The sequence below is a fragment of the Bos indicus x Bos taurus genome, chromosome 25, assembly GCF_003369695.1.
Source record: "Bos indicus x Bos taurus breed Angus x Brahman F1 hybrid chromosome 25, Bos_hybrid_MaternalHap_v2.0, whole genome shotgun sequence".
In the NCBI taxonomy this organism is placed as follows: Eukaryota; Metazoa; Chordata; class Mammalia; order Artiodactyla; family Bovidae; genus Bos; species Bos indicus x Bos taurus.
In genome coordinates this window covers 33,910,758-33,936,163 of record NC_040100.1, presented here as the reverse complement: position 1 = coordinate 33,936,163, position 25,406 = coordinate 33,910,758, and the positions used below count along the sequence as shown (strand labels likewise).

At 43.3% G+C, this 25,406-nt stretch overlaps 1 protein-coding gene across 2 annotated transcripts in view; it reads right to left on the bottom strand.

The window, feature by feature from the left end:
- GRIN2A (glutamate ionotropic receptor NMDA type subunit 2A) overlaps positions 1-25,406 on the bottom strand; it is a 452,790-nt gene that overhangs the window by 100,038 nt on the left and 327,346 nt on the right. For both annotated transcript variants that reach the window (XR_003508663.1, XM_027527304.1), the window contains exons 6-8: positions 10,363-10,568; positions 2,172-2,340; positions 1,934-2,087 (exon numbers count right to left, since the gene is read on the bottom strand). Coding sequence is in view for 1 of the 2 variants with exons in the window: in XM_027527304.1 (XP_027383105.1) it covers positions 1,934-2,087; positions 2,172-2,340; positions 10,363-10,568 (529 nt within the window). In the remaining variant the exon portion in view is untranslated. The remainder of the gene's footprint in view (positions 1-1,933; positions 2,088-2,171; positions 2,341-10,362; positions 10,569-25,406) is intronic.

The following is a 25,406-nucleotide window of genomic DNA, read 5'->3' as shown; positions in this document are numbered from 1 at the left end:
GGAGTTTTCGGAGGAGAGAGAATAGGAAGTAATGAAGAGCAATGCAATCAGATTGCGAATGTTTGGCTCTTCCAGATGACTGAGCCAGTGAATGGAAAAATGTAGCTTAGCATGGTTCATTATGACTTTCAAAACCTGCAGATAATGACCATAAATGAGGGGGTGCAAGTCAATCGAATAGGGATGCAATTTGGTGACTAGGAAGAATATTAAGCCTACTGTGTAAAAACAGCATTGAAAACAGATTCCTCTGCTTACAGTTTATTTTATCTTTTAAGGTGCAGTAGGAAGAGTGGGGTGGAAAAGAGGTTTATTTAAATTGAGCAAAAATACTTGACTTTTACAGAAATGTTCTACTAATGCAGGTAAAGATAAAAATCTAGGGAAACTGGGTTGAGGCCAGATTCAATATCAGTGACCCATATTTAAAAGACAAGTCAGTTGATATATTTTTTTTCCCTCTTTGATTGAAGTGGATCAAAATTTCTCTGTAGCTCACTAAGGAGATGAGTGGATAGTTCGTGATAAGAAACAGATCTCTTTCCATTTCTTTCATGAAATCCCTTCCTCCAACCCTTTCTTAACTTCTAGGGCCAAAGATTTCCGTTAAAGGATCCAACAGGAGTAGTGAGAAAATGATTAGGGGTGACTAATGTGAGAGTATATCTGATAACTATGAACAGTCTGCTCATGTCGTCGATGTTAGTGAGTAGTATTTTTCATGATACAGTGAGGCTCCTTTATTAAGATATGGGCATCACTAGCCATATCAGAAAGTGAAAAAGTGTTAGTCGCTCAGTCATGTTCAAGTCTTTGTGATCCCATGTACTGTAGCCCACCAGACTCCTCTGTCCATGGAATTCTCCAGGCAAGAATACTGGAGTGGGTAGCCATGCCCTTCTCCAGAGAATCTTCTCGACCCAGGGATCGAACCCAGGTCTCCTGCACTGCAGGCGGATTCTTTACTGTGTGAATCACTGGGGAAGCCCACTGGACACTAATCTGTGTTCTCTTTCTCATGCAGTTTTCTTCTAGGGCATCAGTGTTTGTCTCAACCTTGCCAGATTTGGAAGGTTATATGGGAATGCCCAGGGGAAGTTAATCTGAACCCTATGATCTTTAAGACAGCCACTCTCAAAACCTATTTATGATGACAAAACATTCAGCACAATGATTTCCTTTAAAGAAAAAATTTTAAATGCTTGGCTACTTCCCATGCAGCTTCATCTACACCAACCAGGCTACCGAATGCATAGGTGCTAAAGAAAACTAGATGATAAAAAAAAAAATTTGAACTACCTTGGTTTAAAAAGTACAAACCTTTAGTGTAAAAATATAAATTTATGAGGTAGTTAAAAGGAGAGTAAGAAGAATTTCCTCCCTTATATGCCATTCAGCTTAAAGGATAGTCACATTTAAAATATGATCCCATTAATTTTAAAATGGTATATCCTCTTCAGACTGCTTCTGTTTTGTTTGTCGGAGTCCTGGTATAAATCATCACATGGTCATCATTATTCTTACTCTCACATCCAGTAAATAAATGACTGTCATTCTAATGAGGGATGGAGGATGGGTATGTGGCTGCTAAATAAAAGTTTATGAGCTGACTTAAATTAACTGTGGGCCGACAGGTTTATTTTTTAAATGCTTTCAAGGCTCTAAGCAATATATCTCCTAATCTATATTCTAGATTATCAAGGGCAGTATCTGAATATGTGATTGTATTTTTAGCGGCTATTTCCAAGTTAAAGGTAAATGAAAGATGTTAACTGGGGTAAAATTGGGATAATTCAAATGCAAGACGCTTTCAACGTGCTCATGTGGTTAAATGGAACTGAACAAGGTCCTAACTGGTCCTGCCATTTGAGCAAACGAAGGAAGAGCTGTGACTCCTCACAGGAAGGCAACCGTGGCCACGAAGTTCACATACCTAGAAAAGCAGAAGGTGAGACGGTGCCGTTACTTCTGGAAACCATGACGCTGATTCCTGTCTCCACGAAGGGCACAGAGAAATCCACCACTTCAGAACGTTCCTCGTTGATGGTGAGTGAGCCGACGGCCATGACCGCCCGATGGTAGACCACCTGGAAGGAAGGCCAAAAAAAGAACCATCTTTACCTATCCTTCCCACCGTCCCTGAGGGCCCAGGGGATGAAAAGATGGCTTACCTCCCCAATCATCCCGTTCCACACGTTGTTCACTTTTTTGCCGTGCTTCCCGTTGGTCACCAGGTAAAGGTCATAGGTGAACTTCACCGTTCTGGAAAGCTTCTTGAGGATATCGATGCAGAACCCCTTGCAGCATTTTTTAACATTCATGCCTTCATTGGTCGAATTGCTATAGAGAAAATCCCAGGACGGTAGAGGATGAGTAGTGGAAAATGTGTTCACGGTCATTACCCACACTGTTCTGCTATTTTTCACATGGGAAATTGAGGCTTAAAATGAGGAAGTGGCTTTTCCAAGGACGAGCAGTAGGTTTATGACAGCAAAAGTAGAAAGTGTTCTTAATGATGATAGCAATTGTGACAACACGTAATGTTTATTGAGTATTTATTGTTTGCTAGGCACTGTGATAAATGCTTTATATTAGTTCTTGGATTAATCTTCATGACGTTTCTCTTAATTAGGTAGTATTCAGATCCCCATTATACAGATGAGAATTACTACCTCTTATTTTTTAAAGCTTGTAAGACATCAAACCTCTTTAGATCAGTTTAGTCATCTGATCTAAACTGAATTATTAAAAAAAAAACTGGAAAATGGAGGAGAGGAAGACATGAAATTATCAGAGCAAGGAGAGTTTTGCCTTATTCTTTCACTAAAGATAGAGGTTAGCAACCAAAGGGGAGAGAAAGGGGTGCCTTACTTCCTTAGGAAAGGCACTTTCCTTGCTGAAGGAAACTAGGAATTCTCAGCTAAGAATCAGGAGACCTGGGGTCTACTCTGTGCCTGAGCCTATTGACTTAATGTTTCTTGATTGAGTCATATGTCAAATGAAGGCTCATAACATTTTCCCTACATGGCGGGAAGGGTAAACGGTGACACTATTAAATAGCAATGCCCTTCATCAGGAAAAAGCCTTATTAAAATACAGAAGGCATTGCTGTCTTAAAACCTATGGAAACCTACCCAGGTTACACTCGTTGCTTCGTACCAGCTACTGTGCTTTATTTACTTGACCAAGTCATACTCAAAGGACACCCACAGAAAAACCAGAAATGCTTTTAAAAGGGGAGGAAACTGAGGTCTTCCGAATTGATAATAAAAACTATTTAAACAAGTCATGTGGGAAGATCAAGACCTCTCTGGGCAATGCACTTGGTTCCACCTTGCTCTGGAGCGTTCCATTCACACGACGCTCTGATGCTGACACATGCGTATCACGGGATACACGCTGCCTGAATATTCCATTGCTGGCACATCTAACTACTAAAATGAACTATTGCCGAAGCGCTAAAATGATGTTTACAGAATTCTAACAGCATAATAGGAAGATACTTATGTTTCTATATCACATGATAAAAGTAGGTTACACAGTGATACATACAGAATAGTCAAAGCGATATAAAAACAAATGAGCTTACGATGTAGTTGGATGGAAAAACAATGAAATAGGAAGCAGAGCTATTTTTGAATGGTAAGACATGTCTTTCTTTTTTCATATTTTTAGTTCCCCCCCTCCCAAATTGTCTGGAGTGAGTATATACCATATACATAATTGGCTAACCACACACACATATTAAGCACTATTGGTATACATCTATATCCAAGAATATGGATATATTTGACAATCTAACTTTGAGTAATGGAAGTGAGTTGCAGAATAAAACCTCCCCCCGCCCCCCAGTGTTTTCTTTATCTCAGGGTCACAGATCACCTATCCTAAATTACTCCCTTCACCACTGCCCCTTCTCATCCTGTTTTTGAGTTCTGCTCAACTGACTTGCATCTGCCAGCCAGGACCACACAGAGACCTCAATCTCCAGCCTTGAGGCTGGACAACCTGCTCGGGCTCTGCTGCCCTCAGCCTGGGGGCTGGGGAGGCCACACCGCATATATTTACAGATGACGGATGGTTGGGGGACTTAATTCTGTAATACAACAGGAAGTAGGGACCTTTCCTCTCCCCACTGATTTCTCAGAGCAGAAAGGGTCAAGCTGGAGTTGCGACTGCCATAAATACAGAAGCATGTACATTCAATTAATGGCATGTCCAAATATGATTTTCTTCTTGGTATCTATGGCTCTTTGAAAAACATGCCCATATCAAATTCTCTATTTTTCTCTTTGGCCACTATAGGCTGTGCATCAGTGCCTCTTTAGCACCTCTTTCCATCTGTATCCCCTTCATTCTCTGCTTCTCTTATTCTGTTACAGTCTTTTCCTTCACCTGGGACAATCTGGACAGGAGTTAAGGTTTAAGGTTCAGGGTCACAGCCATATAGGGGTCTCACTGCTTCTTTGACCTCACTGGGAACCTCAGTCAGCCTCTAAGCTAATTATTCCCCAAGTTCCCTAACACTTAGTGCATTCTAGATGCCAATGGTCACTGACGTATTTTCACCCCACAAGCACCCCTGAGTAGCTACTCTGTGTAAAGACATGGAACGAGATCCTGGGGACCTGGAGTGAAAAAGACAAGCAGAAAGTTGCACTAGTCAGATTTCACATGGAAATAATGTGAACACAGACCACACTGGGGACTTGCACTGGTTCTATCACAGACCTTGTGTGTATGTAGAGGGGGCGTGACAACGACACGGACATCTGAGAATCTCCGTTCTCCGCCATTACCCAGAAGACAGGGAGGCTCATCAAAACATACAGGGAGAGGGATCCAATAAATCACCAGTTCTCAGCTCTACCATTTCCCAGTGTGGACAGTGGATGTGCCTTGCAAGTCAGACAGAATTTCAAACCCTGGGTCTGCCCTTAAGAAGCATGGAAATTCAGACGGATCTCTTCATTCACAGACTTTGATTCACATACTCGTACATGGAGAAAGCTGATACCTACCTTGCATAATTAAGGTAGGTAATTAAGGAAAAATTAAATAAAGTATCTAAAGTACCTATCACATAAGTGATTGAAAATACATTCCCTCTCTTCTCACCAATGATTTGACAGTTTAGGGGATTAACTGGCAGTATAGCCATTTAATAGAAAGATATATCCATCTAAATGCAGAGTTCCAAAGAATAGCAAGTAGACATAAGAAAGCCTTCCTCGGTGATCAATGCAAAGAAATAGAGGAAAACAATAGAATGGGAAAGACTAGAGAACTCTTTAAGAAAATTAGAGATATCAAGAGAACATTTCATGCAAAGATGGGCACAATAAAGGACAGAGACAGTACGGACCTAAGAGAAGCAGAAGATATTAAGAAGAGGTGGCAAGAATACACAGAGCTATACAAAAAAGATCTTAATGACCCAGATAACCATAATGGTGTGATCACTCATCTAGAGCCAGACATCCTGGAGTGCAGTCAAGTGGGCCTTAGGAAGTATCACTATGAACAAAGCTAGTGGAGGTGATGGAATTCCAGCTGAGCCATTTCAAATCCTAAAAGATGATGCTGTGAAAGTGCTGCACTCTATAAGCCAGCAAATTTGGAAAACTCAGCAGTGGCCACAGAACTGGAAAAGACCAGTTTTCATTCTAAACCCAAAGAAGGGCAATGCCAAAGAATGCTCAAACGACCGCACAATTGCACTCATCTCACATGCTAGCAAAGTAATGCTCAAAATTCTACAAGCCAAGCTTCAACAGTATGTGAACCAAGAACTTCCAGATGTCCAACCTGAATTTAGAAAAGGCAGAGGAACCAGAGATCAGATTGCCAACATACACTGGATCACAAAAAAGCAAGAGAGTTCCAAAAAACTTCTGATTCACTGACTGCGCTAAAGCCTTTGACTGTGTCGATCACAACAAACTGTGGAAAATTCTTAAAGAGATAGGACTACCAGACCACCTTACCTGCCTCCTGAGAAACCTGTATGCAGGTCAAGAAGTGACAGTTAGAGCCAAACATGGAAAAATGGACTGGTTCCAAACTGGGAAAGGAGTGTGTTAAGGCTGTATATTGTCACCCTGCTTATTTAACTTATATGTAAACTACATCACGCGAAATGCTGGGCTGGATGAAGCACAAGTTGGAATCAAGATTGCCAGGAGAAATATCAACCTCAGATATGCAGATGGCACCACCCTTATGGCAGAAAATGAAGAGGAACTTAACAGCCTCTTGATGAAAGTGAAAAAGGAGAGTGAAAAAGTGGCTTAAAACTCAACATTCAAAAAACTAAGATCATGGCATCTGGTCCCATCTCTTTATGGCAAATAGATGGGAAAACAATGGAAACAGCAAGAGACTTTATTTTCTTGGGCTCCAAAACCACTGCAGATGGTGACTGCAGCCATGAAATTAAAAGATGCTTGCTCCTTGGAAGAAAAGCTATGACAAACCTAGACAGCATATTAAAAAGTGGAGACATTATTTTGCTGACAAAAGTGTCTAGTCAAAGCTATGGTTTTTCCAGTAGTCATGTATGGATGTGAGAATTGGACCATAAAGAAGGCTGAATGCCAAAGAATTGATGCTTTTGAACTGTGGTGTTGGAGAAGACTCTTGAGAGTCCCCTTGACTGCAAGGAGATCAAACCAGTCCATCCTAAAGGAAATCAATCTTGAATATTCAGTGGAAGGACTGATGCTGAAGCTGAAGCTCCAATACTGGCCACCCAATGTGAAGAGCTGACTCACTGAAAAAGACCCTGATGCTGGGAAAGAATGAAGGCAGGAGTAGAAGGGGACAACAGAGGATGAGATGGCTTGGATGGCACCACCGACTCAATGGACATGAATTTAGGCAAGCTCTGAGAGATGGTGAAGGATAGGAAAGCCTAGCATGTTGCAAAGAGTCGGACACAACTAAGCTACTGAGCAACAACAAGTAGCCATTTATCAAATTAGATAGTTGTTCCTCAATTTTCTATTTGTGTCTTAACACTCAACTAAAGCAGATTAGAAGAAAAGTTTGGTTTCTCAGCTCATTTCCTACTACCTGATTTTTTAGAAGACTGATCTGTGTCCTCAAGATCCCACCATTTACCAGAAGTGATAGACAAAGGGCTTTCCCTGAAAGAGTATCACCAAGTAAAATGAACACAATCATGTTGTCTAATGGGAGTTCTCAATGGAACCAATCACCCTGCCTCAAAGATGTTATCTTTAGGAAATGCAGTTGATCTAATCTGTGTTACAGTGGGATTAATGGATCCTAGTTATTTTCTATTGCGTTCAGGTAAATCAAAGACACCTAGAGGCACAGCAAGCTTCTCATGTCACCAAGTGGGAAAAGGAAAACTGCAAGCCACCACCTTCCACACCACCACAAAATGTGAATCTGAACCAGTTAGTCGGTTTATACTGTTCAGTTGAAAAGTCGATTCTTTTAAAGACAGTAATATATCTGTAGGCTCATTTCCTCCAGACCATGTGTCTCAGGACTTGGTGATCTACTGTTTTCAGCTCCAAGGCTTCTGATTTTAAAGACTTTAAACTGCAATGATTGAGTGTGAAGCATAAGAGGCCCGGCCTGATTGGCCTTACTGAAGCAGATGAGATATTGTTATCATAAAGGAGGTGCCCCAGTGGGGTTATACTCTTTGCTTCGTGTCAGCTACTCTGCTTTCTTCATCTGGACAAGTTCAAAGACCCAGTTCATCTGACCATCTGCTCAAAGAACACCCAATGAAGTCAAAACCTCCTTTGACAACTTTCCCACGTAATCCTTTCTATTGGGTTCATTTGGGTTTTTTCCATGGAAGCACTCTAACGAACTTTTTGGGCAATCCAATATCATTCCCCCCCACCCCCTATCCCAAGCTCATCACTTCCAAGTACTGTGCTAGGCTTCCTTCTGTTTCCCAAACTTGCCAATCTCTTTCTTCCCTCGAGGCCTTTTGCACCTGTTCCTCTACCTGGGTGGCTCTTCCCAGGTGGGAAGATGGGGACCTTACTCAGATCTTTCACAGGGTTTATCTTAATGTAGAGCTGCTCTGTTTCCTTATTGCCTGAGTTGTTTTTTTTTAAACACTTGTGCAGGCCTTGACTGCAAGATTCATCCTTGTTTACAGATACATCTCCCATGCCCAGCACTGTGACTAACACAGAAACTATGCTTCATGAGTATTTATTTATTGACTAATCTATTCAGAATTTCAACCCTGAAGAGGCTGATGACTCCAAAAAAGCCGATGATTACTTACTGAATAATCCGTTCAGAATTTCAACCCCAGAAAGGTTACTCATTGATAAAAATTTCTCCAAACCAAAATGCACCTTCATCGTACATTTAGCAATCATATTTGTAAAAAATTATCTTTATCCAAAGCACTGAGCCGTGGGGACTTGCATCTTGTATAATAATAACTGAGGTTGGAATTTGGCAGGTGGGAGGAAAAGTATCCATTCACTCCTCAGTTCAAGCGTCACCAACATTGTGTCACATTCTGTGCTTGTCCCTGAGGACACAGATTAATCGCCACATTCCCTATATTTAGACAGCTAATGACAGTGAAAGTAACAGTTGCTCAGTCATGTCCATCTCTTTTGCGGCCCCATGGACTTTAGCTTCCTCTGTCCATGGAATTCTCCAGGCAAGAATACTGGAGTGGGTTGTCATTCCCTGCTCGAGGGGATCTTCCTGACCCAGAGATCGAACCCAGGTCTCCTGCATTGCGGGCAGATTCATTACTGCCTGAGTCACCAGAGAAGCTAATACTCGGGGAAAATATGGACACACTTTAAGCCACAAAAACACATGAGACAGATAAATGAGAGGGCTACAGACTGAATGTTTATGCTCCCCTCAAATTCATATATTGAAGCCCTGATCCCCACTGTGATGATATCTGAAGGTGGGACTTTGGGGAGGTAATTAGGTCATGAGGGTGGAACCTTCATAAATGGAAGCAGTGCCCTGATAAGAAGAAGTGTGTAAGAAGAAGACAGCCACGTGCAAACAAGAGGGTCCCCATCAGACACCAGACCTGCTGGAACCTTGAGCGTGGACTTTCCAGCCTCCAGAACTGTGAGGCTGTTATTTAAGCCACCCTCTCGTGGTAATTCATCACAGCAGCCTGAGTGAATTAAGAGACAGACAGAGGCAGTATTGTGGAAGTACAGAGAACTAACCCAACCTGGGGAGGAAGTGCCTAAGACTTGAAGGACAAGCAAGAATTTTCCAGGCGAAAGAAGGCAATCACAAAATGCTCAGAAAAAAATAGATTTCCATCCAATTACAGGCTTTATCCTTTTGTGAATTCCCCACCAGGGTGGTATTTGTGTTTATGTTTGCATTACAAAGACTATAATCAGCGTCTTGGACTTGGCCATGAAACTTTACGAGTCTCCAAAGGGTTTATAGATTAGGGAGAGCCCTCTGCCAGAGGCTCTGACTTAATTGTCAGTTTCTCTTCAGTCATAATAAAAGAAGAAACAACTTTGCTGCTGATGACCAAGGAGACCTCCAGGAGATCAGTTCTACCTGGTTCACACCAGAAAGTCACTTGGAAGGGAGATGTTGACCCCAATATGGAGAGAAGTTTTGAAAATACTGAGGAGTGTGGATCTGGAAACTAGAAAGGAGGTGGAAGGAAGTGGAAGGTATGGTTTGGGGGAGGGAGCACCAGAAAAGTACAAAAGAAATAATTATTTTAGGAAGGACTGAAGGGGAGGGTTGATTCACCATATGGTTAAGAATGTGGCAGTGGAGTCAGATGGCCCAGTGCTTGAGTCCTGTCTCTCTCATTTACTAGCTGAGCGGCTCTGAATGTGCTTCTTAGTCTTCCAGTAAACGCAGCTTTTATGGTGTTTAAAATGGGCAAAACCACACACCCCATATTACTGCTGTTGGAATGAAATGACGGCAAACCAGCTGGTGTAGTTCTAGTCTTTTAAAAGAATCTATTCTTATATATATCTATCATAATAGAGTATGTTTTATATTACATTTCATTATTATTTTAGAGATATTGTTCTCTTGGTATCTCTAATTTTCTTGAAGAGATCTCTAGTTTTCCCCATTCCATTGTTTTCCTCTGTTTCTTTGCACTGTTCACGTAGGAAGGCTTTCTTATCTCTCCTTGCTATTCTTAGGGACTCTGCATTCAGTTGGGTATATCTTTCCCCTTCTCCCTTGCTTTTCGCTTCTCTTCCTTTCTCAGCTATCTGTGGGGTTGCAAAGAGTCAGACACGACAAGAGATATTGTTGTTATCAGTGATTCAGGCTATTGTAAAGGATTGGGCACGACTGGCCATGTTCAACCCACCATACCCCCAGACTCACTTGATCTTGACAAACTTCCGGCACGGTACGGTGTTCCTCACACACGTCTCAGTCAGCGGGTCAATGTCTTCCACGATGACAAAAGGGGCCTCCTCGAGGGTGACGATGCTCAGATGGTTGTCGTCCGGCTCACAGTCGGAGAAGGACTTGTACCTGGGCCACACGGCGTGCCTCAGGCTCAAGGTCTGGTTCTCCCACTTGCCCACCTGCGGCAAAAAGACAGAGACACACTTGTGCTTTCCTGCACCACCGGCTTCTCAAAGGAGGAGTCCTCCCCGAGAAGAGGCATGGGAGAAGAAGCCCACCATCCTCGGGGCTTTTCCGTTACCCACCCCAACACTCTCATCTGTTGTATGCTAACAGAGATGGGGATAAAGGGGAAAGCAACCCCCATGCTCTGGACTCTCCCCAGACTGAGTAAATATGGGGGTGGAGACTAAGTACAGATGCTGCTAGAGCTCCCCAGCTGACTGCAATGTCCCTCCAGTGCTCAGAACCACTGATGTCATGAAAACAGCAAACAGGCTTCCCTGGTGGTCCAGTGGTTAAGAATCTGCAGGCCAGGGTGGGAGACACGGATGGGTTCCATCCCTGATCCGGGACGATCCCACATACCATGGAGGAACTAAGCCCGTGAGCCACAGCTACTGAGCCTGTGCTCTAGGGACTGGGAGCTGCAACTACGGAAGCTTTGTGCACCTCGGATTTTCAGCAACAAGAAAAGCCACAGCAATGAGAAGCCCGAGCACTGCAACCAAAGAGTAGGTCCCACTTGCTGCACCTAGAGAAAAGCCCGCACAGCAGTGAAGACCCAGCACGGCCAAAAATAGCCCAAAAGAAAAAAGAAAAAAGCAGGGACTTTTCAATTTAGAGAGGTCTGGACTTAAATCCCCAACTCTTGCCAGTTGCTAGCTGTACAACCCCAGGCAGGCTCTTAATCACGATGAACATCTGTTTTCTCATCTGTAAATAGAACAATTCCACCTACTTTATAAGGATGTCATGGGAATGAAATAAGGCATTTTGAGAAAAGCCTACAGCCCAATGCCTGGCAGGTATTAGGGACTGTATAAACTCTTCCTGTAAGTATAGAAGAGAGACAGTGAGAGGGAGAGAAATTTAAAAAGTGCTAAGAAAGAGAGAAAGAGGAAAAGGAAGAGGAAGTCCAAGAGCAAAAGGGACAGAGGTCTGGTGGGAGGATGAGCGCCTCCCTTCAAGCTCAGATGGGGTTCTATTTAAGTTGCAAATCAGGTGAGCTTTTATCAATCAGGCACAGAGTGGAGACCTTTGCTGCTTAGCGAACACTGAGACCTGTCAAAACAGAATCGATTGTGTTCCCTCCCTGCAGCAGCCGGCATCTTAGCGGAATCAAATTGAAGGCTGTATGTTTTGAACCTTAATTTTATTTGACAGCTTATTGGCACTCTGCGCATACACACGGGGGAAAGCTGCCCCCAGCTTCGCACTTTCTCCTTCCTACTCCTGCTCCCACATGCAACTGCTTGACACCGCAGGTCAGCGCTTTATTTGTAGCATCAACCTCAAGGAAAAATACCTCGTCTGAAGAGCTAAGTGCCAAGAGTCCGGGCTTGTCTCTGTTGACGTGACCCTCTCACCTCTCCTCCTGGAATGTAAGTGTCACCAGAAATGAATCTCAGGCCCTTAAAGAGAATTCAGACACGCTGGACACCAGGAGAAGGGACGGGGTGTCGGGAGAGAAGGCAATCAGTCTGTTCTCAGAGATGACTTCAGCATCTGGACTGGAAAATGTTTGCTGCTTGTTGAGAAACGTGCCACGCGGCCAATTACAAAACTGTCCAGCTTCACAGACACCTTCCTTTTTAAGTTACGGAAGGCGGTAGAGTTATTTGGACAAATAAACACATTCATCGCCTCATGCTGTGATGTGTAACACAGGATAGAGAGAAAATGGAGCCCATCACATCCGTCATTCATTCAACACAGATTTACTGAACGCTGGCTAGGTGCTGGCATGTGCCTGAGAACAATGAGGGATAAAACTGATCACTCCCCTGCCTTCCAAGCCAACAATAATAAACATGCAAGTAGATGAAGAGATATTCAGGCTCTTCCTTTTGGAATATGCTACATCCATCCCTTTCTTTTCCATCTCTCTTAGAAAACTCAAACATAACCTTTAAGAGACTGGGTAGTTCAGTGGCCAAGACAATGGCTTTTGGAGTCAAACAAACTAAATGCTGATCCTGGCTTCACCCATTAGCTAAGCAGCCTTGGGAAAGTGGCTTAACCTTTCTGAACTTTGCTTTGCCTGTAGAATGTGGATGGACACAGCATATGCTTTCAGAACTATAGTGAGATTTGAATGAGCCAAAAATATACATGAAGCGCTTAGCACAGAATTTATTTAGCATGTAACATACATGGCAGATACTATTATGTTACTTTTGTGGTTGTGCTAAGTTGCTGCTGATTCTTTGTGACGCTATGGAGTATAGGCTTATCTGTCCATGGGATTCTCCGGCAAGAATACTGGAGTGCGTTGCCATGCCCTCCTCCAGGGAACCTTCCTGACCCAGGGATTGAACCCATGTCTCTTACATCCCCTGCATTAGCAGGCAGGTTCTTTACCACTAGCACCACCTGGGAAGTTAGCTTGTAAAATATAGCTCAAATATGACTTAATTTGCAAAGGCATTCCCGTGTTCCCTGGTAATATAGAACATTGCTCCCAGCTCCCCCATAGCATCTGATGCTATAATTAAAACAATGTCACTTCTGAGCACTTCTATGTGCTAAGGAAATATGCCAATATTACCACTTTATTTAATCCCCACAAATCCCATATGATAAAGATTATTACTCCAACACCACAGTTCAGGGAACTGAAGCACAGAGAGGTTATACAACCTGCCCAAACTTGCACAGCTTTTTAAGTGGTGGAACCAGAGCTATACCATGGAATTGTCTGAATCCAAAGGCACTTTCCCACTAGTGCTCCTAGTAATTGATCTGCAGTAATCATGTTATTGCTCCAAGATCCTCTCTTCCTTGCAGAGACAACTCCTAAAATCCCAGTGAAGCGTGAGTGAAGTCGTACAGTCGTGTCCGACTCTTTGCGACCCCATGGACTGTAGCCCACCAGGCTCCTCCGTCCATGGGATTCTCCAGGCAAGAATACTGGAGTAGGTTGCCGTTTCCTTCTCCACCTAAAATCCCAAGGTAATACAAATAGAGGCAAAGCCCGTAGCAGAATCTTCGGTGACGTCACTGACCACATCACATATTCTACACCGTGGGAGGCAGGCAAAAGCTCCAGCCCAAGGCTGACTCACAGAGAGATAGGCTACAAAGGTTTATGAGTCCCCAGAGTGCAGTAACTTCTGAGATCTTCTCTAAGTTCCTCCCTCCCTTCCCAACACATCTAAGTAAGCACCCATGGGTCAGCCAAAGAGGGTGGAAATGTGCAGTGGGTGGAAAACTTGATCCGGAGCTGAAGTTGCTGTGTCAACATTGCCCTGGATCCTGAGAGCTTGCACCTCCTTCTTGGAGTCTGATGGGCTCCTGTTCCAAACACCAAAAATCTCAACTCTTTAAGATTTTTTCTAGCAGATGGGGAGAAACAGACAACCTTCACTTTCCCCTCCTACATTCCTATTTACAAAGGGCTGTAACTGAGTCTGGGGTTTGTAGACAGGTTTAATAGAGATTCATTTACTCCGTAAATATTTACTCAGTGGCTTCTAGGTGCCAAGCACTGTGCTAGGCACTAAAGATACTGTAGTGCAAACAGCAATATTTTTACTTGCATTGAATTTTTAGGCTAATTAGGAAGACACACATGAGTCAAATAATCACACAAGAATATATACACGCAAACTAGGAGGGAAAAAAATAAAATATGGGTCTAAGATTGGAAAGAGGGAGAAAGAAATCCCAGAAGGCTTCCCCAAGGAGGTGGCACTTAAGCTGAGATTGGAAATCCAAGATGAAAGGATGAAGGGAAGGGGGCGGGGCATTCCAGACAGGCAGGGGCCAGATGATGTGAAGCCCTGTAGGTCCTGTTAAGGAGTTGAGATTTACCCTGAGAGTTAATCTAGTCTGTTATCTGGAACAGAGAAAGAAATGCAGAAATCATGATGAATATGTGTCCAAACATAATCTGCCTAAAACTGGAAGCTCTTTACTTCATTCATTTTTTTTCCTTTTTTTTATGATGGAAAAATTTTAACTCATACAAAAGTAAAATAGTAGAATGGATCTCCATCTTCCCATTATCTAGCTTCATTCATGACCAACTCATGGCCAATCCTGTCTCATTTATACTCCCAACCACTCCTCCCATATAATACTGAAGGAAATCCCAGACATCATAACATTTCATTTACAAATCCTTAATTTGATTGAAACATCTAAATTTCCATTTGCCTAACAATATTATACCTTCACAATCTATGTTTGTGTCTATGTTTCATTCATTAGATGGTGACACGTCAGTCTAGCACAGATATGTATATATATTGGGTTGGCCAAAAGGTTTGTTCTGGTTTCTCCATAAGAAGGTATAAAAAACATAAGAAACATTTTGGCCAACCCAATATATTTTATATATATATATATATATATATATGCATATTAGTTGGTTTTTATGTCTACAGCTTCTAACTCAGGGCATGGCACAAAGAAGGACTTAAGGGATAGCTGGTGATGGAATGTGGAGAAGGCGATGGCACCCCACTCCAGTACTCTTGCCTGGAAAATCCCATGGATGGAGGAGCCTGGTAGGCTCTAGTCCATGGGGTCGCTAAGAGTCGGACATGACTGAGAGACTTCACTTTCACTTTTCACTTTCATGCATTGGAGAAGGAAATGGCAACCCACTCCAGTGTTCTTGCCTGGAGAATCCCAGGGATGGGGGAGCCTGGTGGGCTGCCGTCTCTGGGGTCGCTAAGAGTCGGACATGACTGAAGTGACTTAGCAGCAGGTGATGGAATGAATGAACATACCACACTTGTCTGTAACATTAGATCACAGTAATTTTTATTGGTTAATCCCAAACTCCTAATTTCTTGCCTTTCCTCTTTGGTAAATTTGTTTCCTATGTCTGTGAGTCTATTTCTGCTTTGTAAATAAGTTCATTTGTATCATTTTCTTTTTAGATTGCACATGAGTGATAGGGTGTTTGTCTTTCTCTGATTTACTTCACTTAGTATGATAATATCTAGGTCCAGAGATTAATAAGCACTATTCTTAGCACTTGGAGCTTTCCTGGTGGCTCAGATGGTAAAGAATCTGCCTGCAATGTGGGAGACCTGGGTTTAGTCCCTGGGTTGGGAAAATCCCCTCGAGAAGGGAATGGCTACCCATTCAGTATTCTTACCTGGAGAATTCCACGGAAAGGAAAGGAGCCCGGCAGGTTACAGTCCATGGGGTCGCAATGAGTCAGACACGACTGAGAGACTAACATTTTCACTTTTCATTCTTAGCACTGTTTTAATTCTTATGAACACCATATACACAAGAAAAAGGTGTGGGCAGATTTTTATTTCTATCATGAATTGTTTTTTTTTTTTTTTCCCTACTTGAAAACAGTCCCAAATTAACCCAAATAGGTTGTATGGGAGAAGGAAAAAAAAATCTTTACCTTCAAAGTAAACTGAATTTTGGTGATAAACTAAATGTTTTCTGCAAATAAACTGAAGTTTTGAGGACAAAGAAAAATAATTAACCTTTAATGGAGAAAAGTGTTCTTGTTAAAAGAAGTATAGAAAGGGAAAATTAACTTTGCAATGATTTTTTTATCCATTCTTATTAATAAAATTTTAATGTTGTGCTTTTAGAAACCTAATTGCTCTTCAGCTCCTAAGAGGAGCTGTTTAGTGAAAGGGCAGTGATTACTTATCAAGATGTTCAGCCAAGATTTTCTCAGAGAAAAGATAATTTCATCTCAAGAAACTGGCATAAATTAGTATTCATCCCTTCATATCTGGGTAAATCCATGGATGTGTCACAGAGGCTGCAAAAGGCTGGAAGAAACGAGGTTAATAGATATTCATGCCTCTCCTTTCAAAGAGGTCTGACTGACTGTATCGGATCTATTCATGAAATGCTTTTTGTTGTTCAGTCACTAAATCCTGTTCAACTCTTTGTGACCCCTTGGACTGCAGCACACCAGGCTTCCCTGTCCTTTCACTTTCCCAGAGCTTGCTCAAACTCACGTCCATTGAGTCAGTGATGCCATCCAACCATTTCATCCTCTGTCACCCCTTCTCCTCCTGCCCTCCACCTTTCCCAGCATCAGGGTCTTTTTCAATGAATCGTTTCATTCATTTTCAATGAAATGCTTACAAGAGACAATTAAAATCACCTCACAACTGGTCTCTCCCAAGCCACCCCTAAAAACGTACACCTAAACACCAAAATCATAGATCTATCTCTACTCAAACCCTTCCATGACACATACTGCCCACAGAATCAAATCCAGGTTCCTCTTATGTTAACGGACCCCACAATATAGATCCCATCAACCCCAATACTCTCTCTTTCTATCACTTTTTCCATCTCTCTTTCATGGTGGTGGTTTAGCTGCTAAGTCATGTCTGACTCTTTGCGACCCCATGCACTGTAGCCCGCCAGGCTCCTCTGTCCATAGAAATTTCCAGGCAAGAATATTGAAGTGGGTTGCCATTTCCTTCTCCAGAGGATCTTCCGGACCCAGGAAACGAACCCAGGTCTCCTGCATTGCAGGCAGATTCCTGCATTGCATGTGGATTCTTTACCAACTGAACTACGAGGGAAGACCTCACACTCTATACATACCCTCACAGTAAAACGTATACATCTTCAAACACAGATACTCTGCTGCTGCTGCTAAGTCGCTTCAGTCGTGTCCAACTCTGTGTGACCCCACAGACGGCAGCCCATCAGGCTCCCCCATCCCTGGGATTCTGCAGGCAAGAACACTGGAGTGGGTTGCCATTTCCTTCTCCAACGCATGAACGTGAAGTCGTTCAGTCGTTTCCGACTGTTCGCGATCCCATGGACTGTAGCCTACCAGGCTCCTCCATCCATGGGAGTTTCCAGGCAAGAGTACTGGAGAGGGTTGTCATTTCCTTCTCCTAACACCTACAAATATTCACACATGTATGTGTGTATATATGTGGGTATAGCTGACCTGTGATCTACGTGGGGTTTAGGAGCACTGACTGTTCGTGCAGGCAGTGAGGACGTGGCCTTCCATATCCATGGGTCCTTTATATCTGCAGATTCAACCCCTGGGGACTGTGCAGTGCTACAGTAATTCACTACTGAAAAAATTCACAGCAGTGGGTCCACCCAGTTCACACCCATGCTATTCGAGGGTCAACTATATATGTATATAAAGTGAAGTGTTAGTCACTCAGTCGTGTCTGACTCTTTGCAACCTCATGGACTATAGCCTGCCAGGCTCCTCTGTCCGTGGGATTCTCCAGGCAAGAATGCTTACTGGAGAGGGTAGCCATTCTCTTCTCCAGGGGATCTTTCCGACCCAGGGATTGAACCCAGGTCTCCTGCATTGCAGGCAGATTCTTCACTGTCTGAGCCACCAGGGTGTGTATGTATATATACATATATATATGTACATATACATAATACATATCATACTGCTAAGTCACTTCAGTCGTGTCCGACTCTGTGTGACCCCATAGAAGGCAGCCCACCAGGCTCCCCCATCCCTGGGATTCTCCAGGAAAGAACACTAGAGTGGGTTGCCATTTCCTTCTCCAATGCATGAAAGTGAAAAGTGAAAGTGAAGTCGCTCAGTCATGTCCAACTCTTTGCGACCCCATGGACTGCAGCCTACCAGGCTCCTCCGTCCATGGGATTTTCCAGGCAAGAGTACTGGAGTGGGGTGCTATCGCCTTCTCCGACATATCATACACTTCACACATATTATATACTTATACATCTACGCATACAGCTACACTCATACCTACTTGAATTTGCTATGCACGCATATACAACTCACCTCCACATACCTGTATAACGACACACACACACATATCTGACACACACCTCCCCTCTCACATACAACACTAAGCCACAATGACACGTACACTTTTCACTTCTCACCGCACACACCCTAAATGACACTCATGCCCCTTCTTTGCCTCCACTACCTCTTCTGCCTGAAATCCCTCTCCTTATCATCTCCACTGACTTGAAATCCTGTCCATTCTTTCCACTTCCAGCTTAAACACCACTGCTCTCCTGCAGTCTAGTTCTCCAGCCAGAGTGCATTTTTGAATATTTTTTTTCCCTTGAATTCTCTCGCATGTTCATTCGTAAGCTCAGTATGTGTGCATCCAGGGCTTTGCACTATGGTAGGCCCTGCAGGAGGCTCTGGGGCTGCAGCTGAGACTAATCCAGACCTGGTTCTTGTCCTCAGACTTTCCTGTCTGTTGAGAAGAGGAGTTGGAGCACCCTGGACCTCATGAGATAACATGAGATCATGAATGCAAGAACTCCCATGCTGGGGTGGGCACAGGATGTCACTGGAGCAGAGTACATCTTACTCTGCAAGGAAACCAAAGATGCTCCTACAGGAAGTGACTTCCAGCCATGAGCCAGAGCAGTAGAGTTCGTGCGTGGCTTGTTCTGGAGTTCCACCTTTGTTCTCAGGGTGAGAGAAGAGTGTAGCGGGAAGGAGATGGGTACTGTAGGAAGACTTTTAACCGGGGGAGGAATAAAATCAGTCTGATGTATTAGGACACTTCTTTTCAAGGCCATGCAGAGAAAAGGGTTGTGCCTAGAAGATTCTGAACAGAGTGACGGGTCAGGAGGCAGTTAACCTGGAGAAACCTGGTATAGAGCCATATCAAAGTGGTGGTGGGGGGCTGGCATGAACTGTCAGGACCCCAAATTGGTGGAATCAATACAACTTAGAGACCAACTGTATGACTGCTTGCAGGTGGGGAGCAAGGGCTCAGTGTGCCCTGAATTATAGAATATCTGGCCCAACCAGACTTTCATACCTCCTGACCTACATCAGCTATAGTACAGTGTTCACCACAGGCTGGTTCAATAAATATTTGCTGAACTGAACTCAATTCAGACTGTAGCACAGCATCAATTTTTACTTAGAATTCAAAGTTAAAAGAGGAAACTTGCCTGTTTACTCAGATCCTCTCCTTGGAGAGAAGACAATAGGGATTGCAAAATTAAAAATCAGAGAAGAAATTTATTAAAACCGATGATGAAAGCAGAGTTCACATTGCCTGGGCTCCAGCTTGACTGGCCCCAGTGAACTCACTGGGTGATTTCATAACCAGGTGGGGGAAGAAGCCTTAAAGCTAACACTTCACATGCGCAAAAACACCAGAACACATTTCACTCTGGATAATAAGCAGTGATTTACTTCCAAGCTGGTGAAAATGTGAGGGATTAACTCTTCAGGAAGATGAATTTAAGGAGAAAAACAGAGCAAACAGGAGGCCAATTTCTCTCCACCTGAAATATAAAGTCTTCCAAAGGACATAAGATTAATGTCCATGAGGGTATTTAAAATGACTTAATGTCCGTATTTAGCATAAACAGTATCATCAATTACCATCACTCCCATGCAAATCTAACACACAAGTGAGCTGATGGCACGGTTGCTGCTGCTGCTGCTGCTGCTAAGTTCCTTCAGTCGTGTCCGACTCTGTGGGAACCCATAGACGGCAGCCCACCAGGCTCCCCCGTCCCTGGGATTCTCCAGGCAAGAACACTGGAATGGGTTGCCATTTCCTTCTCCAAATATACACACTGCTGCTGCTGCTGCTAAGTCGCTTCAGTTGTGTCCGACTCTGTGCGACCCCATAGACAGCAGCCCACCAGGCTCCCCCGTCCCTGGGATTCTCCAGGCAAGAACACTGGAGTGGGTTGCCATTTCCTTCTCCAGTGCATGAAGGTGAAAAGTGAAAGTGAAGTCGCTCAGTCGTGTCCAACTCCTGGTGATCCCATGGACTGCGGCCCACTAGGCTCCTCCATCCACGGGATTTTCCAGGCAGGAGTACTGGAGTGGGTGATAGCATGGTTATGCACGAGTCATTCTGTGTCTTCGGCTGCTGCTTGAAACCAAAAGCAGACCTGAATTTGATTGATCTGGAAACTTCACAGCAAAGATGTCTGAGCCACGACTGTGACCTGATACCAAGTTGAAATACGTTCTATTTGGAGTAGTTCGCAGTTGAGTCTAGCAGTTAGTTTGTGAATCAATTCAATCTAAGGTTCCTTCAAGACAGCAGGAGTCTGTGAAACTAGATGTCACATTGGACCCCACTGCACCCTACAGTCAAACCAGCTTCTACAAGGAAACTGCTGAAAAGCAGGTGTGGACCAAACCTACTTTGTCCTGTGTCATGGGGCCTCAGACAGCCACTGGCAGAGTGAGACTAAGAACTGCTTTTCAGGTGCTGAAGTAAAGCACCTGCCTCCTTGGAATTCATGGTCTTAAATGCAATTACTAAAGGTTGTTGGATTACGAAACTTTAGCAGGAATAAGAACCTCTCCTTGGGGGCTGATTAAGAATGCAGACTCTATATATACACTGCTGCTACTGCTACTAAGTCACTTCAGCCGTGTCCGACTCTGTGCGACCCCATAGACAGCAGCCCACCAGGCTCCCCCATCCCTTGGATTCTCCAGGCAAGAACACTGGAGTGGGTTGCCATTTCCTTCTCCAATATACACTACTATGTATAAACTAGATCACTAATGAGGACCTACTGTGCAGCATAGAGAGCTCCACTCAGTGCTCTGTGGTGGCCTAAATGGTAAGGAAATCCAAAAGAGAGGGGATACACGTGTATGTAGAGCTGATTCACTTTGCTGTACTGCAGAAACTAGCACAACATTGTAAAGCAACCACTCTCCAATAAAAACTAATTAAAGACACCAAAATCAAGAACTTACTTACAGCACAGGGAACTCTACTTAATATTAATAACCTCTATGGGAAAAGAATCTGAAAAAGAACATATATATACATATATACAAAACTGAATCACGGTGCTATATACCTGAAACTAACACAACATAGCAAATCAACCATACTCTAATATAAAATAAAAATTTAAATTAAAAAGAAAAGAATGCAAACTCCAAGGAGGAGGGAGGAGGGATAAATTAGGAGTATGGGATTAACAGATACACATTGTTTCATATAAAATAAACAACAAGGATTTACTGTGTAGCCCAGGGAACTATATTCAATATCCCGTAATAATCTATAATGGAAAAGAATCTGAAAATATACATCTATATGTATGTGTAACTGAATCACTCTGCTGCATACCTGAAACTAATACAGTATTGTAAATTAATTACACTTCAATTAAAATGAATGAATGAATGAATGCACACTCGTAGATCTCTGGAATCTCTGCATCAGTAGATGTGGGATGAGGGAGGCCCAGGAACCTAACTTTTTAACCAGGATCCCAGGTCATTCTGTTCTAGGTGATCCAAGGACCACATTTTGAGAAGCCCCTAAAGGATCATACCTGTGACTACCGGCAGGATTAAATACAGCATACAGAAATGGAGAAAGTCTGTCTTCCTGGGTTTCTTATGTCACCAGCAGCAACTGCCAGCAGATCTAAATGAGTTTAATCAGCTATTAGAGCCTTAATTAAATTCCTCTCAGTTGAAATTTCAGAATTGCTTAATTGTTATACAGCTCACATTGGAGCAGTTGATTTTTTTTTCCTCCTATAACAACTGTTCTCAGGATAATCTAATATCTTTATGGAAAACAGAGTCAGCTGTCTTAGGACTTAGCACTGAACTGGTAATTCAAAACGTGTTTTGATCGCTGTGATTTCCATGAACAACCTGCCGACTGGCTGCTTCCATTCTCCTCCTGAGGTTCAGCCAACACAAGAAGAGCTCAAGGCTGGTTAAACCTCACATTTAAAGGTCTCTGGAACAAGGAGGCTCCATATTCTTCAGAATTCCATTTATTACCTGCAGTTCTCCAAAGTGCCTGTTCCCAGGTTCCTGGGGATGAAGATAAGTTCTACTTATTTGTTTTACTTTTTTTTTTAATTTATGTATTTTTATTAGTTTATTTTAATTGAAGAATAATTACTTTATAATATTGTGGTGCTTTTTGCCATCCATTGACATGAATCAGTAAAATTCATTTCTTTTTAATTGGAGGATAATTGCTTTACAATATTGTGTTGGTTTCTGCCATACCTCAACATGAATCGGCCATTGGTATACAGATGTCCCCTCCCTCTACAACCTCTATCCCACCTCCCACCCCCTCCACCCCTCTAGGTTGTCACAGAGGCCTGGGTTGAGCTCCCTGCATCATACATCAAATTCCCACTGGCTATCTATTTTACATGTGGCAGTGTATATGTTTCCCAGGCTACTCTCTCAATCCGTCCCTCTCTCTCCTTCCTCCACTGTGCCCATGAGTCTGCTCTCTATGTCTGCATCTGCACTGCTGCCCTGAAAATAGGTTCATCAGTACAATCTTTCTAGACTCCTGCATGCTTTTAAAAAGGGATGTGTCCTGGTCTTTAACTAAACAGTTACGAGTGTTTTCTTTCTCTTCTTTGGGTTCACCTTGGAATGACTTAACATTAGAGATTTGAAAAACCAGCAAAAATTAAAAAGGAGGCCTCTCTCACAATTATTAATACTAATTAAAATTTTGAATCCTCTCCTGGGAGTCCTTCATTGTGAAACTTCTGTATCAGCCAGCCCTCCAACAGGCTGTAATAATAATTACTAAATTATTAAAAAGTATAATAACTGGTATGTCTTGAGGCATGGTGATCACCGTAACATGGACTTTCTCATTTTACCCTCACAACCCTGTATGGAAAAGGCCGTCAGTACATTCATTTTATAGACTGGGAAACTGGGAGCTGATGTAACTAACCCAAGATCAAAAAAGCCAGTGAGAGCACTCGGAGGCTAAGCTCAGGCTGTGGGACGCGAGCGCCTAGGCCATCACCGCTGCTCGACACTCCCCAGGGTGCCATCAGATCCGGTCTGGGAGATGTTAAGGCAAATAAAGGGAAAGAGGGGACATTCTGTGGATGAAATGGAAAGACCTCACTGCAGGCAGCGATACCCCGGGGAGCTGGGACGCCTGAGCTCAGCCTCCCCACATGCGTGGCCTGTCCCCTTTAGAGAGGGGCAAGGTGTTCTTTTCCCGAGAAATACAGGAGGAAAGGAGACAACAGCCAGGGACGGCTGCCATGTGGTTCTTTCACGTTTGCCGATTTCCTCAGTGTTCCTGTGGCTCGATTCTTCTAAGGACCTTGAGTTCCACCCTGGAACATACCTCTGACACAGCAGCTCCACTGTCTTCTCCCCACTGTGACCTAACGCCCTGTATACCACGTAGGTATTTAAAAGAGTCACTCTGTATGACTCTAGGTCTGCAAAAACAGTTTAGAAGGAGATGTGAAGGAAAATGGGACAATCGCAGAACGTGGAGTTGGGGAAAACAAACACCCAATACTGGACAAGAACGTGGCCTAAGATCAGTCTTCTGTTATAGCAGCCGTGATAACCACGGATATTATTTGACACCTTTGCAAAGACAATTTGGAAGCATGGAAAAGATTTTTCTTTTGACCTTCTAATGTACTTCTGGGTAAATTTCAAAGATCAGTGTAGTTTCTACTTGTAAGATAAATGAAATGCCATTTGCAATCTGGCAGAGTAAATAGCTCTTCTTTGAATATTTACTTGAAGGATATTTAGCAGCTCTTGGTTCCCTTGGCAGAGTCGCCAGTAAGAGTTAGGAGGTGTTAGAAAGTGAACAGTGTTAGTTGCTCAATCATGTCCGACTCTTTGCAACCCCATGGACTGTAACCCACCAGTCTCCTCTGTCCATGGGATTCTCCAGGGAAGAATACTAGAGTAGGTTGCCATTTTCTCCTCCAGGGTATCTTCCTGACCCAGAGATTGAAGCGGGGTCTCCTGCATTGCAGGAAGAGTCTTTACCATCTGAGCCACCAGGGAAGCCCAGGAGGTGTTAAGAGCCCTTCAAAACTGGGCTGATAGCTTAGAGGGCCCCGCATTCCTTGGGATTCACAAGTCATTCTCACCAGCCTGAAAATTATGACTAGGCTGGATATGAATACAGACATGACTCCTCCTCTTACCCTTGGACAACTTTTTCCCCCCACCCCATGAAAACCTCTCAAAGTGGTAAAAAAAAAAAAAATGGGGGGCCTTGTGTTTAACAGCTTCTAAAAGGAGATAAAGTGAAAGTTTCTCAGTAGCGCCCAACTCTTTGAGACCCCCTTGACTGTAGCCAGCCAGGCTCCTCTGTCCATGGGGTTCTTCAGGCAAGAATAGTGGAGTGGCTTGCCATTTCCTCCTCCAGGGAATCTTTCCAACCCAGGGACTGAACGTGGGTCTCCTGCATTGCAGGCAGATTCTTTACCGCTGAGCCACCCGGGAAGCCCGAAAAGGAGATAAGTTCCAGGTAATTAAATTGCAGACTGAGGAAGCAAGAGACCTTAATGCATCAAACCTGACTTAAGGGATAAGACAGGCCAAAGACTCATGGTTTTCCTCACTCAGCATTATGTAAAGAAGCCAATTCCATTTGGATCTCAGCCTGAACATTTAAAGTTAACCTCATTGACAGCGTCTGCAGAGTTTTAAAATAAGGTTATAAGACCTGAGGGTATCGATCAGTGGCAAAGCATTTCATCCCCTCGCCCGTGAAAAGTTCTTGGCTTGTAAAAGTTGACTGGTGTGGAACACTTGGTGTCAGGTCCCTGACGGGCACTGGTTCTTTCATATCTGGGGCAAGATAATAAATTTAAGTCTTTGAGATGGACATCTTCCTCCTTCTAAACGAAAGGGTGAGCCAGGGGTTGGTGCCTGAGGCCCTACTGGTTATTACAAAGATGCTAACGAAAGCCATCCTATGATGAAATGCACACAGATGAGAATTTCAATTCACCTTAAATAAGATGGTATTTTCACAATCGTTTTTCTTAGTGCAGCTCTGGCCCCAAACTACTTTGCTCCAGGCTTTTCTGAACCCTAAAGTATTCCA